General features: G+C 38.1%; 1 protein-coding gene across 5 annotated transcripts in view; it reads left to right on the top strand.

The window, feature by feature from the left end:
* Positions 1 to 3,544: 3,544 nt before the first annotated feature.
* CNTN4 (contactin 4) overlaps positions 3,545 to 19,488 on the top strand; it is a gene marked incomplete at both ends in the record, with an annotated part of 476,925 nt that continues 460,981 nt past the window's right edge. For all 5 annotated transcript variants that reach the window (XM_080826267.1, XM_080826265.1, XM_080826266.1 and 2 more), the window contains one exon: positions 3,545 to 3,599. In XM_080826267.1, coding sequence (XP_080682393.1) covers positions 3,545 to 3,599 — 55 coding nt within the window. The remainder of the gene's footprint in view (positions 3,600 to 19,488) is intronic.

Here is a 19,488-nt window from a genome sequence, read left to right as displayed (position 1 = left end):
TCCTTAACACCTTGCACTTAATAGACTATTTTATATGCCTTGCACTGAATTATAATAACTGCTTTAGTCCCCTCAGTGTCAAGCCAACAGTGAGCTTCTTGAGGACAGGGCCCTTAACCCTACTACCTCCGCACACCTGGCACCTTTTACTGTTTCTGTTGCACAATAAAGAAATGTACTTACTTGTTAGGCTGAATTAGAGCTACTTGGATAACAACAGCATTGTAAATTAGCAGAGTCCTAAATCAAATAATGGTATGATCAGATCCGGCATGGAGGTTCTTAGAAACCAGGACTCATAAGGGGGAATTGAATCCTGCTTAATTCTTTTTTTTTTTTTTTTTAATTTTATTTATTTATTTGCCAGAGAGAGAGAGCACAAGGAGAGGGAGAAGCAGGCTCCCCAAACATCAAGGAGCATGATGCGGGACTGGATTCCAGGACCCTGGTATCATGACCTGAGCTGAAGGCAGAAGCTTAACTGACTGAGCCACCCAGGAATCCCATGAATCCTGCTTTTTCTTAAGTACTTTATAGTACTTAGTATTATAGTACTTGGTATTACTATCAGAATATCAAAACTGTTCAAAGGATTGAAGGCTAGAGGAGTTTTGCTCTGTTTAGCATTGTGTAAAAATATCCTGAGAGTTCTCAGTTAATCTCCTCTGGCTCAGCCAGGGAAAGCAACCAAGTCCTCTTTCATTGTGTGGCCTCCTCTCTAGAATTTACGAGTCTTAATTCTTGGGCAAGGTCTCAAAGTTAGTGCATAGTATACTATCTTTTGCTATAGCCACCTTAGGATAAACCAGGGAGAGCTCTGAGCTGCAGGGGAGATCTATGACCACCATAACTCTTGGCTCATCCTGCAGCCTTCTTTCTGGCTTTAGTAGAAAAACTGAAATTATGAAACTTTGTATCCTGTACCACAGCCCCACATGAGATTCATGAATCTTCAGCTCCATACAGAAAACCTGGTTCTCTGACACAACTGCCCACGAGACAAATTACTGTCAACGACCTTACCTTACCTGAATGTAAATAAATGCCAATAGGGTTCTTGAATTCCTTCATCCTTAAAAATCTACAGCTCTTAACACACACTGTAAATAGCATCATATCATGAATTAAATCTTTATCATGAAATAGGATACATTTCCTAAGCTAATTTTAATTGCTTCAAGAAACTGCTTAACATTGTAGATCAATCCCCAGGTCTGAGATGACATTTCCCTCGCAAAATTAATTATTAATACCCTGATCATTTGCTTAAGACATTAATAGTTTTCATTGATCAGCACATCCTGTTTATCTAAAATGGCCTAATCACCATGCATGTCAGAAAAGTATCTGAACATATCCAATTAGAGATGCTGCCTGCTTTCAGCCACATCAGCAGATCAGAAGTTAAGAGTCCCTTTTGTCTTCACAATATATGAGTCTAGCTTTATCAGAAACCGAGCTATTTAAGGGCACAAAAGAAAGACAAATTCTCTAATGATGGTTCTCCACTTTCTGTTAGCTTCCTGGTAAACATAAAGGCTTCTCAGTGACCATGCAATATAAATTAATGCTAAGAGCCCTTGATTAATGAGCTTGTGCTGTTCCATGTTTTTATGTGAGCATGTGTTCCATCACGGTGTTTTCCTCATAAGTGGGGGTGAGATGAAAAGCCCCAGATTATTATTAGGATAAAAATATTGGATGTTCTATAATAATACTATCTAGCATTTGCATGGTACTGTATAGTTTTCAAAATGGTTTTATTTACTTAGCAAGAAGGTATCTTTGAGACAAGATAAGATTGGGAGGGAGACAAACCATAAGAAACTCTTAATCTCACGAAACAAACTGAGGGTTCCTGGGGGGCTGGGGGGTTGGGGATAGGATGGCTGGGTTATGTACACTGGGGAGGGTATGTGCTATGGTGAGTGCTGTGAAGTGTGTAAGTCTGATGATTCACAGACCTATACCCCTGGGGCAAATAATACTCTATATGTTAATTAAAAGAAAAAGAAGAAGAAGAGAGGATCAGGTGTATACCCAGAATCATGCAACTAGTTATAGCCAGAATTGTAAAGAGAATTTGAGTCTCCTAGTTTCCTAGCTTTCCTATAAGTAGGATAAATAGGTAGTATCCTGCTCATCTTTTAGACCCCAGTGGGAGCTCTTCTCCTTTATGATATTTCCCAGGCCAGAAAGTCTCCTTCCTTCACAATGGTATATTGTATTGCAGTTTATGAAATGTGGGTAACTGCCCCCAGTTAGTAGGAGTCGGAGATCCTTGAGGCTAGATCTGGTTGTCTGCATTTTGGGAGGTCCAGTGCCTCATCCAGTGTCTGGAAAGCAAAAGGTGTCCCATATATGCATAAATACATGGCTTGCTGGCAGTACGGAGGGAGAAGGGATGGGTAGATGAAAGCAAGTGCAGTCAGAGTTCTGTTTTCTAAGGTCATGTTGCAGACCTTTGGCACCTGACAATAATTTGACATTGTTTGGCTCACACATTGTGTAAGAAAATATTTTGAACTGATTTTCAATATTTAAAAATGGGAGTTTTCAAAATACAATAGTATTTAAATTTTTTTCTTTGAAAAGTTATAAGTGGTCTTGCAGTCCTGGGTCTGTACCCCATTTGTTAGCCATCAGCTTGAGCTAAGGAACACCTACCCCCTTCAGACAGGTTGTGTTCTCCAGAGTGCCCTGTTTGCCTGCTTCACTCATTCACTTACTTGCTTTGTAGCCTTTGGAATACAGACCGTTTCTATACCACAAAGTTCTCCTATTTTGAGATTTCTGGATAATGGAAGAGTTGCTTTTTAAAATCATGTTCTCTATTTGTCCGAAAGAACCTAGAAGTCAGCTACTCATAGATGGTGGGATTTCTCCCGGTAGGCACTGGAGCTGAGCTCTTTTATTGGATTCAGGAGATGAAACATAGAGTAAGGAAAAATACTTAAATTGATAGAGTAGTTATAATCTTCCCACATATAAGTCCATTCTAAACCTTGGAATTTTTTCCTTGTGGTCCAGCAATGTTAACTCTATCTTGTACAGTAGCAGCTTTTCCATGTTGGCATTTTCGTATTATTAATTGGAAAATAAACAAGAACAGGGACTGGAGACTAAGGGGTTGAGTAGGACCTTATTTAAAAAAAAAAAAAATAGTCCATTCCAATAGTCCATCCCTCTGCCTTTGGGTTGGTTTATATCTAAGCGGAGCTGTTCTTGCTTACACTCAGTAGCCACAGGGAGACACCAGCTCCATTCCCTGCCCAGGTATTATTTGGAAGGAAAGGAGAGGGAGCTTTTTTGCTTCATATTCATAATTTAACATACTATTCTTTAGTAGGACTTTTCCACAAGTGAGTTTTATTTGTATTCAGCTAAAAACAAATTTGCAGAGACCACAAGGAGAAGTATCTGCGAATCTCATTGCAATGTCTCTTCTTTCCCACAGATTAAAGGTTGAACAAAACTTAAAAGAAGCAGCGATTCTATTCACTTGTTATTGGACTCGAAACTCCTTTGACCTCGGAAACTGAAGATGAGGTTGCCATGGGAACTGCTGGTACTGCAATCATTCATGTTGTGCCTTGCAGGTAGAGTGTCATTTAAAAACTTCTTGATTTAAAAATGCCACTGTATTTCACACTAATTCAAAAGTGGGTCTTCACTTTAGATGGCAATGATAAAATCGTAAGAGTGCACGTTACTACGACTAGACTAGCATTTGCTGACACTGTTGAATATACTTTCCTGATGGTCTTTTTGTGGCTCTTTTCATGGTGTTGTATCCAGAGCTAGACATTGATGTTTCACCTGCCTATCCGGTCCTTTTAGAGTCCTTTGAGCCATTATTTAGTTTGAAAGTTGTCATTTTTGCTCATCCCACTGGTCAATTGCACAGAGATATTGGGCAATAAAACCAATAATATAGTCTAGAGTATTGCCTACTTTGATGTCAGTGGATGGAAGTTTATTTGGGCAGCTCTTTCAATGTCTTTGTTAATATCGCTCCATCCTTTGATACTAAGACTCTTTCTTTTTCATTTCAATACACCTATAGTTAGCAGAAGACAGAAAGCAGAAAGATAGGAGATTTTTACCGTATACCAATGGTCAGCTAGTAGACAAGGGCTTTAAAAAGTTCAGACATGCTGTTTATTACTTTCTCGATTTTCTGGAAGATATGAGCCTACCAGGTAGCATACATAATTCAAATATTGATGCACCTTAAGGCCAGTACGTGCTGAGAGTTGGTTTTAAGGTTGGGATGGTGGACATCTTTCCAGGCCTTTTTGAAATGTCTGGTTGATCTGCTTTGTTATTGAGAGTTTTGAATCCAAGAGGGACACCGGGAATATATTTGCATTTTTATAAAATACAACAAAAATGACTTTTGGGTCGCCATTACTTTGATTCATGACTTCATTCAAATAATGTTACTGAGTCCTTGCAAAGACCCAGCTTTGTGCTAGTATCTGGGAACATAATCCTGAGAAAGACACACACGGTTACTGCTCCCTTAAAGCTCTATTAGCTGAGTTCTATAGCTATATAGATTGAAAGCTTGATAGAACAGATTATAATTGTTACAAAATTAAAGCTAGCAGTGGTAATACTAACATATATAGATGACTTTTCCATGCCAGGCACTATGCTCACCTGTTGTACTTGAGCTCATTTAATTACATCATGACCACTAAGAAGTCAGTGTTAACTATTTATTTTTATTGGCAGCACCATTACTATTAATATCATTACTGAAACATCAAGAAGTTAAGAAACTTACCCAAGCCAGTAATTGGGGAAACTGGTAAAGTTTCAGACTCAAGCAGACTGACTCCAGAATCCATAATTTTGATCATTAGAATATAGTCCTTTAGTTATATTGTTGATTTGTCCAGTTTATGCTTACAAATTTCTTCTTGAAATTTTGGCTTTCATTCTCATTGTTTTTCTAAGCGTAAACCCATATTCACTCATAAGCGTTATAGTGCCCTACCTTTAAATCCTGAACCTTTTGTCTTCATAGATATCCTCACCATTCCCTGATTATGGACATGTTGGCATCTAGACACCTGTTTTAGCTTTATCACTTCTCCCTCATCTGGTTGGAGAGTAAATCTTGTCATTATCCACCAATGTTTATCAGGCTTTGTGCCTCACTTTCTTTTCTCCAGTCTTTTTGTGTACATGGACCCTCCAGAAAAGGCTTTAACTGAGTCAGTCTGGTTCTAACTTCTCCTACTCTGGGATGAACATATTCTTTAAAGTTTAAACCAGTGAATGGATTTCTCAGTATTTGACTACAGCAATGTGCTTATTTAACCCAGTGTGCTGAATAGATGTCAAGAAATTAAAGAGTTGAAAATCAAGGAAGACATTAATCTTCTCAGTTGTGTTTTGAAAAACTTGGAATTCTCATTGAAGATGAGTACCTGTATCTTTTTGTTCAGTTAGCTTTTTGTTGGGAATCAGTCAGTATATCGATTGTTTCTGTGAGCCTTTTTTGTGAACTGTTTCACATGGCATTAATATTCCCTTACCATATGTCTCCTTCAGTGTAGGTAAAGTCGAGCTTTAATTAATGTTTTTGTTTTCTTGCTATTTGTCTTGATTTCATTAATTTATATAGCACTCAGTACTTTGAATTTTGAACAGATTTCTTTAACTGCTTTAGCTTCTTGGTTTTTTCCTTTCCTATGCTTTCTTAGTCATAGATTTCATGGTAAGTTTTTGGCAAGGAAAATATTTGTGTCTGTTATGTTTACCATAATTAGTGGATCTCAAATGGGTCTTTTCCTAAATAAGATAGAAGACCCAAATATATAAGCAGATTGCTCCTGCAAGAGAGAGATCTTGAGGTCTGCTAATTATTTAAAGGTACTGATTAGTAATTTATGGTACAATAGAAATGTTCTTCTCTTTTGCCAAATACTAGGCTAAGTCTCTGACAATAATTTAAAAAAAAAAAAAAAAGAAGAAGAAGAACAAGAAGAACAAGAAGAACAAGAAGAAGTAGTAGTCTGAAAATCCAGTCTCTACAAAATTGGTTTTATTATCCTGCCTCTTAGTGAATTTACCAGGGATCATAGAACTCCACTACCTGAATGAGTAAGGAAGTTAACAAATGAGTGAACATTCTTCAAGGGATAGTGACTCCTACATACAATATAGGATGCTGGTAATTGTGGAAAACCGGAGAAAACATATCCTGCTAAATTAGCAACCAGCTAATTAGTGCCCAACTCTAGTCCTCTATGCTAGGTCTTCTAGTTCTTCAACATTTTTATGCATAAACCTCCTATTTTTTTTTAACATTGCCAACCAATTCAAATTAATTTTAAAAATGAAAACAAAAAGCCTGCATGAAACAGACCAAAATGGTCTTCAGGCTAGAGATACAGCTCCTGGTCTACCAGTTTGCAAAGTTTATTTCCAGCACTGGGTTTTTTTTTGTTGTTGTGTTTTGTTTTGTTTTGTTTTGTTTTGTTTTTTTTGTTTTTTTTTGTTGTTGTTGTTGCTATACACTTTTCCAAGTACACTGGATGTTGGGGGTATCTGTACAAAGTCTTCCTTTTGCCATGAATTTTCTTCCATTAAATGTCCTTGTCACTTGCCCTCTAACCTTATTTGAATTGTTGCTTAAATGCCACTTAGTTGGTGAGGCTTTTCTTGACAACAATAAACAAATCAATACTAGTGAAAATAGCAACATTTTCTTTCGGCAACATTCTCTACCCCTCTTATTATTTTATTTTTCTCTAGGTTTCTTATCAATATATGAATAACTGTGTATTTTATTTATTTTTATACTAAATGTCTTTCCCCGCTTGATTGAAGCTTTTATTCAGGCAGATATTTCTGGGTTTTTTGTTTGTTTGTTTGTTTGTTTGTTTGTTTTAGATCACTGCTATATCCCTAGCATCTTCAGAATGCCTATTGAACAGTGCCATTCAATAATTAAATAAACATATCTCAAATGAATGAATGCTGCATACTGGCCAGACATAAGAGAGAGAGAGTGAAAGCAGTCTCCAATTTTAAGGTCGACTATGAACCCAAGGCAGACTGTAGTCACTTTTATGTTAAGGGAGGGGACTAGTCACCTCTGAAGCTAATCCATACAAATTTTTATTTTACGTGTGTGTGTGTGTGTGTGTGTGTGTGTGTGTATTAGGTTTAAATATATAAAGTATGAGAATTGGTTTATGTGCCTTAAGCTTTATATGAGATGTTCTTGGTTTAACACCACCTTGCCCATTTCTTATTTCAGCTACTGCTGGGTGCACTGTGCCCCTGTATGTTTTTCTGCCTCCAGGCTTTGTCTATAGTTACAAGCAAGAGAAACTATGAGAAGCTCACTCTCCTCTGCTACATTCCTCAACCAGTGAGGTATGAAGAACAGTGATAAATACCACAGCCTCCTGTCATTTAGGAGGACAGTTATTAGGAACAGTCTGTGTAGTTCCTTAAAGATCCCTAGGAAAGATGGAATCCCAGTTGCCTACAGTAGTTTCTTCTACCTTTCCCTGCTTCACCCCTGCTTCCCGGGATCATTTCCCAAAAAAACTAGTTGTTTCCAAATCCTTCCTTCACACTGATTTTGGAGGAATGCAAACCAAAAATACATACATGCCGATTAATGGCAGAACAGTGGCCCAGTATTAGTCATGTCAGTAATTAAGAAGAAACCAGACAGGAAACATAGTTTTGACAGAGATTACTGATGTGCTTGACTATGATGCATATCCATGTAGGTATATGTATGCAGTTACTTATGCAAGTGCATGTACACATGCCTTTATATAGGTACAATTTGAGTATTGTCTAGGTCTTACAACCAGATAATATTTTACTATTAAGCAATTCTCTTATTGTTTTTACAGTTTACTGGTTGCAATATTAGCCAAATACAGAGCAAGTCATAATTGCTCCTCTGGGATTCACTTTACACCTCTGTACAATGAGGCTATTAAACAGATTGTTCCCAAAGTCCTTTTTCAACTCAGAAATTTTTGGCTTTAGCTATACACATGGTCTGAGAAATTAATCAATCAATTAATTAATTAATTCTGGGAATGTTGAGCTAAGCTTAAAATTTTGTTCAACTTACTACGAAGTTTTATCTAGTTCCTATGCGCAACCATGTGTTACTGATTCTGTTCACATTGGCAGAATTTGAAAGAAAGAGTAAAATGGCTGGTCCATATGTTCATGTATGGAAAGAGGCAGCAAGCTATGTGAATACCCTCTGTGAATGAGTGAAAAAAATGTGTATGTTTGATGTATTCTCATTTGGTTTTGGTTTCGGGGAGGCTAAATTTATTCCCATCTCTGTGGTGCAGTTTACCAACTTCAGCAATTATCTCTTTTTGAGAAAGTGCATCCTTCCCAAATGCAAGCATTTGTTGACTTGTTCACAAAATTCCATGCCAATGTTACAGCTGCATCTGGGGGTAAACGGTGGAGTAATGGTCCTGTATAATTCAAGAGAGACGTATTCTAGCATTGGTGAGTGTGCACAAAATATGGAGCAAGGAGGAGCCCTGGGTTCAATAATTGGTCATAGGGATATAGCTTGAATCTATGACAGTAAAAAAATACAAGCCAAAGGCCAATACCTGCAATCAGACTACTTGGAGAGAATATTCCGTGGTCTTCAGAAGGGATTTTTATGCTCGGAAAATCTCTTATCACCAAGATTAAGTAGGCTGTCTATGGTTTTAGCTTCTTCCAGGGTAAGAGGACACAAATACACACTAGGAACTTCCGGTATTTATTGATTGTGTTAATAGAACTCAATGAGCATCATCTGTCCACTTAATCAGAATATTCCAGCAAAGTTCAGGATCATCCTGAAAACAAGGAAAGGGAAGGGAACCCTTCTTCTTAATGCCCATGTAGCTCTACCAGGATGGAGAGCACAATGAAGTTAGTTTCACAGCTTGTCTTCATAGGACAGCCTGTATAGTATTTCATTTCTCAACATTCTCATATTTTTTCCAGATTAAACAGAAGAATGGGCAACATTCAAATAATTAACAGTTCTAGACAGATATTAAACCTAGTACTGACTCTGCTCTTGCGAAAGTTACAAAAATAAAATTAAGATCAAAAAAGGTTTGGATAAATGTCAGTTTTCATATAGTTACTGCAAAGCATAGTCCTTTAGTGACCTCCTATTTTATTGTTTCTCTTTCTAAGAAACTGGCTTGCTAATGCATTTATAGTCATGCTGACTGAACCCAACGAATGGATTTCCTATTTCCTCTGTGCTGTCTTCTAACCATGGCCATGAAATGAAGCCAAAGCAGTAGAAAGATTTAGCAAGAAGAGAGCTAATAACTAGATTAAAAAGCAGTGACTCCAGTGATAAAAATTCAAGAAAAGAATGGGAAGAAGTATGCCCAGAAAATAATAAACAGCAAGTGGAAAACTCCTTTTGAATATCAATTTAAGTACTTAAGTACATTTCATGGTGGGAAAATAATAATCAGTAATGAAGATGTTGAGGTAAATAGAGAAACTGGCAGCAGCTTTATATCCCCATAGGCATGGACATATAGTAGCAGTCATACAACCCAAAAGTTATTAGAAATATTCAATTTAAGACCTCTCCTGAAGCAATATCATTAATGGCTTCATTAGATATGTTCAGCCAAGCTGGATGTCTTAACTATAAATAAAATTTCCTTACTGATAGAGTCTAGGACCTGTATCTACAAAAAAAAAAGTATTCTGTTGAGTGAAACATATTAGGAGGAAGGGAGAAAAGCAGATGAAAATCTATACTACTAGCATTTCATATCAACCTGTGTAGTAGTTGTTTGTTGAAATACGGGATTAACCCCAGAGCTTGAGGTTGGTAGGTGGAAGAGTAGCCTGTGGCATCTTCGACATTGCCAAAAATGGGACCTGGAGACACAGCAGCACAGGTCATTAAGAGCAGGGACTTTGAAATGAAATAGATAGGTCAGCCACTTAAAGGCTGTGTGATCAAGCTATTTTATCTCCCTCCCTTAGGTGGCTTTTCCCACCACCTATAAAATGGACAGAATAAGTGTATTTACTTCATTCGGGTGTTTATTAGGCTTGGAATCATGTATATGTTCTTCATGCTCAGTACGGTGTCTGATACTTAGCCAGCACCATTTCATGTGAGCTATTTTTCACTGAGTCATTCAACATACATTTGAGGATCTGCCAGTGCTAAACATTGCATTGCTCTCATTCTAAGAATGTAGTTTAGTTCTAAGTGAAACATAGACCCTGTCCCCTTGGCACTGGTGGTGGTGGTGGTAATGATGATGATGATGTCGCCAGTATCCACTTCTTAGCACCCTGGTGTCTGCCCCTCTTCAGTGGTTGAAGATTGGATAGCAGACTTTATAGCACATTTATTCCCCTGACCTCACCTTTTTGCAATATGACCTCATCTTTAAAATAGGTATATAATAATAATGAAGAATATCGATGAAAAATAAATACCCAAATTGATTAAACTTCTATGTGTAGAGCACTCAGGAAGGTGCCTGGCTTTGTCACATGCACTGTGTTAGTTGCAGTTAGTGCTGTTATTATCATCATCACCAGAAGCAACAAACAAGTGGGCATCCATTTACTTGTATACCAGCCACAACATTTAGGGTCTGCTTCCTAGAAGGAAGACACCAAAGACCGTTGCCAGCTGGAGCCATCTGTCTGGGAAACTGGCACTGGGAAAGAGTTCAGAAGGTTTCTGTGATGGGGCTTCCAGAAATTTATCAAGTTGCAAAGAGATAAAGTTTCTAAAGATAGAAGGATCCGGTGGCTCAAAATGATGAAAGATTTCCAAAATACATTTTACAAACAATAACAACAACAACAACAAAAACCAACTTAGATAAAGAAAGGTGCACGTACCAGCCCCTAAGGAACTGTGATGGAATGTTCTAGGGCAAAGACTGTGATGAGCCACATCCTTCTATTCTTCTCTCCTCCCTAAACTCCCATTGGTGATGTCAACCAGATACTTCATCTATATGATAAACAGAGGTTGATGAGATGTTGCCTTACACTACTGTAATAACACTCTTAATTTGTTTAGCACTTGTTAACTATGAAATATTTGCTGAACAGTCTGTTTAGCAAGGCTGTTAGGGGCTAGAGGCAAACACAATAATAATGAGTGAAAATTTATTGAGCATATCTGTGCCAGATACATCACATTCATGAATGCAGTTATCCCATTTAACCTGACAAGAACCCATTTCCTAGATGAGGGGTTATGACCTGACTAAGGAATCAAAGCAGTATTGAATTTGAGTCTATATATCTCCAAAGCCTGAGCTTTTAACTGTGATGGTATCATGCCTAATGACACCTAGTACCTGTCCTCATAGAGCTCGCCATCTTGTAGAATACTATGAACCAGTAGTTCTCAAATGTAGTTCATGGACCAGCAGCATCAGCATCACCTGGTAACGTGATCGGAAGTGCAGATTCCCGGACCTCAGCCCAAACCTACAGAATTAGAATTTGTGGAAATGAGTCCCTCAGTGTGTGTTTTAATAACCCTATCTATAAGATTCTGATGCTTTTCGATGCTTTAGAACCGTATTGAATGCTCGTGGGAGGCAGGTAAGGCAGGAATTGTCATTATTCCAATTTTACATATGGGATTCTTAGTGGTAAGTGACCTGCTCAAGGTCATATGTCTGGCATCAATGTCAAAACTGGAATCTAAGTTTTGTGATTCATAATCTAGTGGTTTACTTTTCCCCCTCGTATATATGCTACGCTTTTACTGATGCAACTTTCAGAGAACCTTACTGAATACCTGATAATATAAAGTAAGGGCTTCTTATGTTGAAGAGGTGTCCTGAGTAATGAAATAATTTAATTTTTCTGCTAAGCCTTGTTTCACTGCCTGTGAGCCACTAACAGGTATGATGTTGGCCTGTGCTCTTGATCTGTTTTGTGATGCAATGAATGCAGAAAAGATGTTTTTCTTTAATTTTAAAGGGAACTAGAACTATGTGGTCGAATCTTGGGAAAGTGGAAAATAGAAGAAAAATGTCCCTGGAGCCTACAAATACAGTATAATGACTAATCCTTTTGGTAAACAATAATGTACATATTATCATTAGATGTGAATTCTGTGCTTAGAGAAATAAAAGGGAAAAAAAGCAGGAATATTTTGCACAGTGCCTAGTGAATTGTCAGGTTGTCTTCTCGGAGTAATCAAGAATCCTTTCCCTTAAGGTAGATAACAGATTGTTTTGTTTTGGAAAGGAATAATTCTAGGAGGGATGGCTCACTCTGTCAGATCTGAACTGAGATTTTGGTCCAAGGTTCTCTTTTTCTATAGTAATGTTTGGCAAAAGGCCACAGAAGACCCCTCTAAAGCTTTAATTTGTGCTGGAAGTAGCCACAGTTTGCTATGAGCACTTGACATGTGGCTAGTCGAGACACCTCCCAAAATCTGTAGTAGTTTCCTAGGGCAGCTGTAACAAATTACTGCAAAATAAGTGGCCCAAAACAACATAAATTTACTCTCTCAGAGGTCCTGAAGCTGGAAGTCTGAAATCAAGATGCTGGCAGGGCCACACTCATTCTGAAGGTTCTAGGGAAGAATCCCTCCTTGCCTCTTCCTAGCTTCTGGTTATGGTAGCAATCCTTGGCATTCCTTGCCTTGTGGGTGAATGACTTCAATCTCTGCCTCTACCTTCACATCCCCTTCTTTTTGTGTCTGCCCTGGGATGTTGGAAACCTAGCACAAAGATAACATTTAAAATACCTCTAGTAATTTTTATACCAATTACATGTTGAAATGAATACACTGGGCTAAACAAAACATTAATTTTGCCAGTTTGTTTTTTCTTTTAATGTAGGTACTAGAAAAATGTTAATTATGTATGTACCTCACATTATGGGTCTATTGAATAGCAATGCCATAGAGGATGCAGGAACTAACCCATTATTTCTTAGTTTATAACTATAGCTGAGAATAATTCCCTTCTTTTTCTTGTCTTTGTAGAAGGGGAAACTCAAGCTGGTAGCCCTGAGCCTGAAGGAAAGTTGATTAAGGGACAGCTATAGAGGGGAGAGGTACAAAATGTAAATTTTTTAAACTTTTGACACAAAGTATAGGGTAAATGTTCTTTATCACAGTCCCTCCAAGGTGCTTTTTTTTTTTTTAAAGATTTTATTTATTTATTTGACAGAGAGAGATCACAAGTAGGCAGAGAGGCAGGCAGAGAGAGAGGAGGAAGCAGGCTTCCTGCTGAGCAGAGAGCCTGATGTGGGGCTCGATCCCAGGACCCTGGGATCATGACCTGAGCCGAAGGCAGAGGCTTTAACCCACTGAGCCACCCAGGCGCCCCTCCAAGGTGCTTTTATAGAAGAAAGATGTCGAAGTCTTCTTGTACCCAGCAAAAACAGTGAAATATTGAAGACTGGAAGATTTTTTGAAAAGCTTTTTTTACAGAGACCCTACAAATCACATTGACCAGAATAGAAGTAATTTGTACAAAAATATTCATAGCAGTATTATTCATAATAGTCAAGAAGTGGGAATAACTCAAATGTCAATTGTTGATGAATGGATAAGCAAAATACGATACCCATACAGTGGAGTGTTATTCAGCCATAGAGAGGAATGGCGTACTGATACTACAACATGGATAAACCCTTGAAATATTCTCAGTAAAAGAAGCCAGACACAAAAGGCCATATGTTAATTCATTTATATGAAATGTACAAAACAGAGAAATCCATAGAGACAGGAAATAAATTATTCTTGCCCAGAAAAGGGTGTAGGGGAAGACTAGAGTGACTGCTATTGGGTGTACTGTTTCCTTAGGATGATGAAAATACTCGGGAATTGGGTGCCTGGGTGGCCCAGTTAAGTGTCTGCCTTCAGCTCAGGTCCTGATCCCAGAGTCCTGGGATGGAGACCTGCATCGGGCTCCCTGTTCAGTAGGGAGCCTGCTTCTCCCTCTTTCCCTCCCTCCTGCTCATGGTCTCTTTCAAGCTCTCTTTCTCTCTCTCTCTCAAATGAACAAATAGAATCTTAAAAAAAGAAAGAGAGAGGAAGGAAGGGATGAAGGAAGGAAGGAGGGAAGAGAGGAAGGAAAGAAGGAAGAAAGGAAGGGAGGAAGGGAGGAAGAAAGGGAGAAAATACTCTGGAATTATGAAGTGATGCCTGAACAACCTTATGAATATACTGTAAACCGCTTGTCTTAATCAAGTAAGGCTACGATAACCAGAAACTTGGTGGCTTATAAACAACAGAAATTTGTTGCTCACAGTTTCCATGGGCTGGAAGTCCAAAATCAACTTGCCAGCTCATTAGGTTCTGGCGAAAAAGGCCTTCTTCCAGATGGCAGATAGCCAAATCCTGTCTATATACCCATCATCACAGGGCTAGGATTTAGACGTAGGAATTTGAGGTGAAAACAATTTTACATACCATAGTACGATTTTATTGTACATTATAAAAGGGTGGATTATATTGCATGTGGATTATATCTTAGTAAATTTTTTGAAAAACTCCTGAGGGGGGGAAAAAAGTTTTTGAAATCTTATTAAATATTACATTTTGCTGATAGAGCCTATCTTGTCAGGATATCAGCATTATTCAGTGCCAACTTCTGTTATACATAATTAACAAGATTACAGGACTGTAAGCCTATCCCAACTCCCATATTTTAGACAAGTTAACTGGTTTGGCCAAAGACACAGAGATAATTAATAGCATGTTCAGAATCCAAGTTTCCAAACTCTAATCTCAATCTGTCTTCCACTGCTCCCTTAAGGCACCTTCTAGTGTGTGTTTTATGGACACTGGGGGTTTCATCTCTCTCTAGCCCACACCCAAAACGCAAATTCTCTAATAAGAGGGGGAAAAAAGCGTAAACATCCTTGTGGGAGTGAACTCTCTGACTTTAATTCACCTGAGGTGTAACACTTGATTCCATCGTGGAAACAAGAGAGGGGTACTAATGTAGGGGAAAGGATACCATCTGTGTATGAGGGTGATCTTGAGGAAGCAGAATGAACATTGTTACTGATTTGTCCTGTATTGGTGTCTCTAGGAAGCAGAACATTTCTTTTCCTTCCTGTCTGTACCAAACCTCCTGGTGGCTAAAATTAAAAATCTGTACTGAGTTTGTGATTAAACTTCCCCCTAGCTGAGGATTATATCCCAAGCCAATGCTTTGTAAATAGTTTTGCTACAAAAAGGGAAGGCAGAAAGAGAACAAACAGGTAAACTATTTTTTTGGTTTTGTTTCCTTTTTTTATTTAAATAAATTGAAATTTTTTTTAAAGTATTTATTTATTTGAGAGAGAGAGAGAGAGAGAGAGAGCACAAGCAGGGGTAGGGGCAGAGAGAACGGGAGAAACAGGCTCACTGCTGAACAGGGAGCCCGATGAGGGGCTCGATCCCAGGATGTCGGGATCACGACCTGAGCTAAACGCAGACACTTAACCGGCTGAGACACCCAGGCGCCCCTGGTAGCCACATTTTAAAAAATTCAATTTATTTAGGGGTGTCTGGGTGGCTCAGTCAGTTAAGTGTCCTTATCTTGATTTCCGCTCAGGGTGTGATCTCAGGTCATGAGATGGAGCCCTGTTTTGGGCTCTGCACTCAACATGGATTCTGCTTGGGATTTTCCTTCCCCCTGAGCTCGCTCACATGCTGTCTGTCTCTCTCAAATAAATAAATAAATCTCTAAAAAATACTAAAAATAATAAAATGTGGCTACTAGCAAGTTTAAAATTACCCGTATAATTTGCATTCTCTTTTTACTGGGCACACTACTCTGGAAGATGTCTCAGGTTTCTTTTAGGTCAGGTGTCAGCAAACTTTTTCACCTAAAGGCCAGATAGTAAATATTTTAGGTTTGGGGACCATATAGTCTCTGTTGCAACTCCTCAAGTCTGTCCTTGCAGTACTCAAGTAACCACATACAATACAAAGTATGTGTGGCTGTGTTTCAATAAAAATTCATACATACATAAAAGCAAGTATATTTATATGATCCTACCAATGAGCATGGTTGTATTATAATAAACTTTTATGCATACATCCAAATGAGTGTATTTATGTGATATATATATATAAATGGGTATGACAAAAAAAGGCAGAGGCCATTTTACTGACAAAGTATATGATAAATGTATCATGTCAAATAGATTATTTCAAAGGTATGAATGCAGCAATGTCCATGTTGTTTGAACTATTTAAGTAAAAGGAAACAAAATTCGATGTAAACTTCCTGGTGTCAACTATATTGTTTCCACTTAAGTGACATCTATACCAGAAAAGAATTAACTCACCTAGAAATACATCCTGCTTATTGATGTGGAAAGAAATTTCAAAATAAGTCAGGATAAACTTGAGATACAGAAGAAAGCATAACTCTTTTCTAAGGAGCTTTGAAGATGAGTCTGGTAGTTGACCTAACAGTCCCTTGCAGCAAATATATTACCTTAGCAATCAGAGATTCAAAAGTTGTGCCAAAACTGTTTGCCAAAGTTGTGCTGTTGTCTAGTCCCTCTCTCTTAGGGCAGATGAGAAAACAAAAGGGTGAAAAGATTAATTCATCTGCCCACGTTCACATGTCGCCCTACTTTCAGAGCAAGGATCACATTTTGGGAATATCTGATTGGCTTTTATCAAAACTTTTCCTGATTGGACTTGGAATTGATTGCTGTGTTTCTGTCACATTCATAACACGTCTAAATTTTATGTAAATCGACATAGAATTTTATTATTAAGGGTGTTTTGGATAAAAGTTTGTGACTGACTTTCTCAGCTGTTTTCCCACCTGAGAATGGTTTTAGGTAACTTGGCTAACAATACCCTGTCATCTTTTGATATAGTAGCAAATAAATTTGGAGAAGAGATTAGGTTCTTAATGTTAGAACTTCTGGATCTTTTGAAAATACTTACACGTTTTATTTATTAATCTATTCACCTATGTAAACACAATTTACGAAACATCTACTATCTTCCTTGTACTGACAGGTGTTGGGCATACATCTACGTGTGTATCCATCTATATTGGATTTAAAGAGTTTATAATCTTGTGTGCTGAAACAATTTGTTTTAAGTGAATATGTTCTGACAGATTTAAGTGAGAATTCCAAGTAAAATACAGTATTCTCAATGAACCATATTGTTAAAATTTCATAAGACACTTCTTTGGGGGGGCGCCTGGGTGGCTCAGATGGTTAAGTGTCTGCTTTCGTCTCAGGTCATGATCCCAGGGTGCTGGGATCGAGCCCCGCATCAGGCTCCCTGCCCCGTGGGGAAGTCTGCACCTTCCTCTCCATCTGCCTCTCTCCCCCACTCATGCTCTTGCTCTCTCTCTCTCTTAAATAAGTAAATAAAATATTTTAAAAAAATAAACACTTCCTTGATATAACTTATAGTAGATAAGATCATGGTCTTGGACCTGAGATAAATCTGGCTTCAAAAATCTTTTTCTAAGTGTGGCTACCAAGTTACTTGAGGAAATTTCTTAATTCTTTGACAAAGGAGACTTAAAATATTTAACACAGTGTCTGGCCTATAATCAGGATATGATAAAAATGTCTGTTGGCAATCATTTATTAATAATAAAGGGGCATGACCTTCTTCCTTTTTCCCACTGAGCCCTACTGCACGCAAAACACTTGAATTTTCTTTACTTCAGTGGATTCTTAATTACATAAATGAATAAAGAAGAAAGAAAATTCTGGCATGAAAGGGAAAGAGAGAATGCTGAGGTCAGGATTACCTTCTGGCCTATCATGATTAAAACTAAGTAAGGGAGGTCAAAAGTGATGGTGTTTAGTTTTGTTCTAAAGTTGACTAAAAAGGGGGCAGGTCACAGCCTCATTCATAGGTAAGGAAGGAAGAAGAAAACAGGATAGATAACTATTTCTCTTATGTGATTATATTACTTTAAGGATAAACCTGTATCCTATTCTTTATATAGCCATATAGACATAAATGTATATAAGAATTTTTTTTACTGTATCTTTACCCTGTTGGTCTATCTGCTAATATTTGAATGAGAAAATTTTTAAATGGAAGAGCATGCTGTATCGTACATGTAATACTTTATCATTAACTGTTAATCATCGTTACTTTACCTGATTTTTCAAATTTCTTACCATTGAAACATGACTTAGAGTCCTAGGGTGCTTTTTCATTACTGATGATGGTGATGATGATAGTAGTAGTAATAACAGTAATAATTACTATCTTCTTCCCTCTCATCTAAATGCTTTGCATATTATATAAATAATATTGACCTCAGAGTAGCCCTAATATGGCTAATATCACCTCTGCATTATAGAAGGACAACTAAATCATGGAGCATTTGGGTGGCTCAGTCAGTTAAGCATCTGCTTTCAGCTCAGGTCATGATCCCAGAGACCTAGAATTGAGCCCCATGACTGGGCTCCATGCTCAGCAGAGTCTGTTTCTCCTTCTACCTCTGTTGCTCCCCTTGCTTGTGATTGCTCTCTCTCTCTCTCTCTCTCAATGTCAAAGAAAGAAGGAAAGAAAGATGTGGGGGGAGGGGGAAGAAGAAGAAGAAGAAGAAGGGACAACTAAATCAGATTAAGGAAGTAGTGGAAGGTCACAAGGTACGGCTTCACTAAGGCCAGATTTTTTCCTCCCACTCTGTTCTGGTCCACATCAGCCTCAGTCTTTTCCAGGTTCCATCTGGAGCAACACTCTTGGTTTTATAGTATGTAAAGACCTGTCTGTCCCCCCAGCACCTTTGTGACTTAACCCTTCATCAGCCTCCTCCTTAGTTACTGACACACTACATTATGACGGAGAACACTGAATTAAACTTGCAGATGTTACTTCCTGAAGTTGCTTTATTTCTGGTATGTAGCCACAGTATCATGATCTCTGTTTTCTTTCTAAGGTGGTATATTTCCTCCATTATCTGTCCTTTTGAGTTGTCACCTTGTTTTTCCTCCAATCCTTATGGTACTATTCATTATCTCTCCCATCGATGATGATGTACTCAGGGTTAGTGCTTTCTTCCTCCTATCTTCCTTTGCTTTCTCATTCTAATTATATCTTAGCTTAGCATACAGATGTAAAAGGAATGAAATTGTCTTTAAGCACTCTTTCCCAAACTCCTAACTGTTCACCTCCCTCTGATTTGAAATGAGTGAAGTTCTAATTTGTTTGTTTAAAACTAAGCTAATGTATTCATATATTCAAATACAGTGCATACTTTGTATGTGGTATCTTCTGTGCTTCTCTTTTTTTAAAAGGTTTTATTTATTTGTGATTGAGAGGGAGGGAGAGAGAGAGCGTACTGAGTGCAGGAGCAGGGGGGTGGGACAGGGAGAAGTAGAAGCAGGCTCCTCACCAAGCAGGGAGGCTCATCCCAAGACCCCAGGATCATGACCTGAGCCTAAGCCAGAGCTCAGCCCACCTAGTCACCCAGGTGCCTCTGTGCTTCTTTTAAAAGAGAGAGTGAA

This window comes from Martes martes, assembly GCF_963455335.1.
Source record: "Martes martes genome assembly, chromosome: 1".
NCBI lineage: Eukaryota > Metazoa > Chordata > Mammalia > Carnivora > Mustelidae > Martes > Martes martes.
The sequence above is the reverse complement of the archived record's forward strand: the minus strand, read 5'-3'. Positions and strand labels throughout refer to the sequence as shown.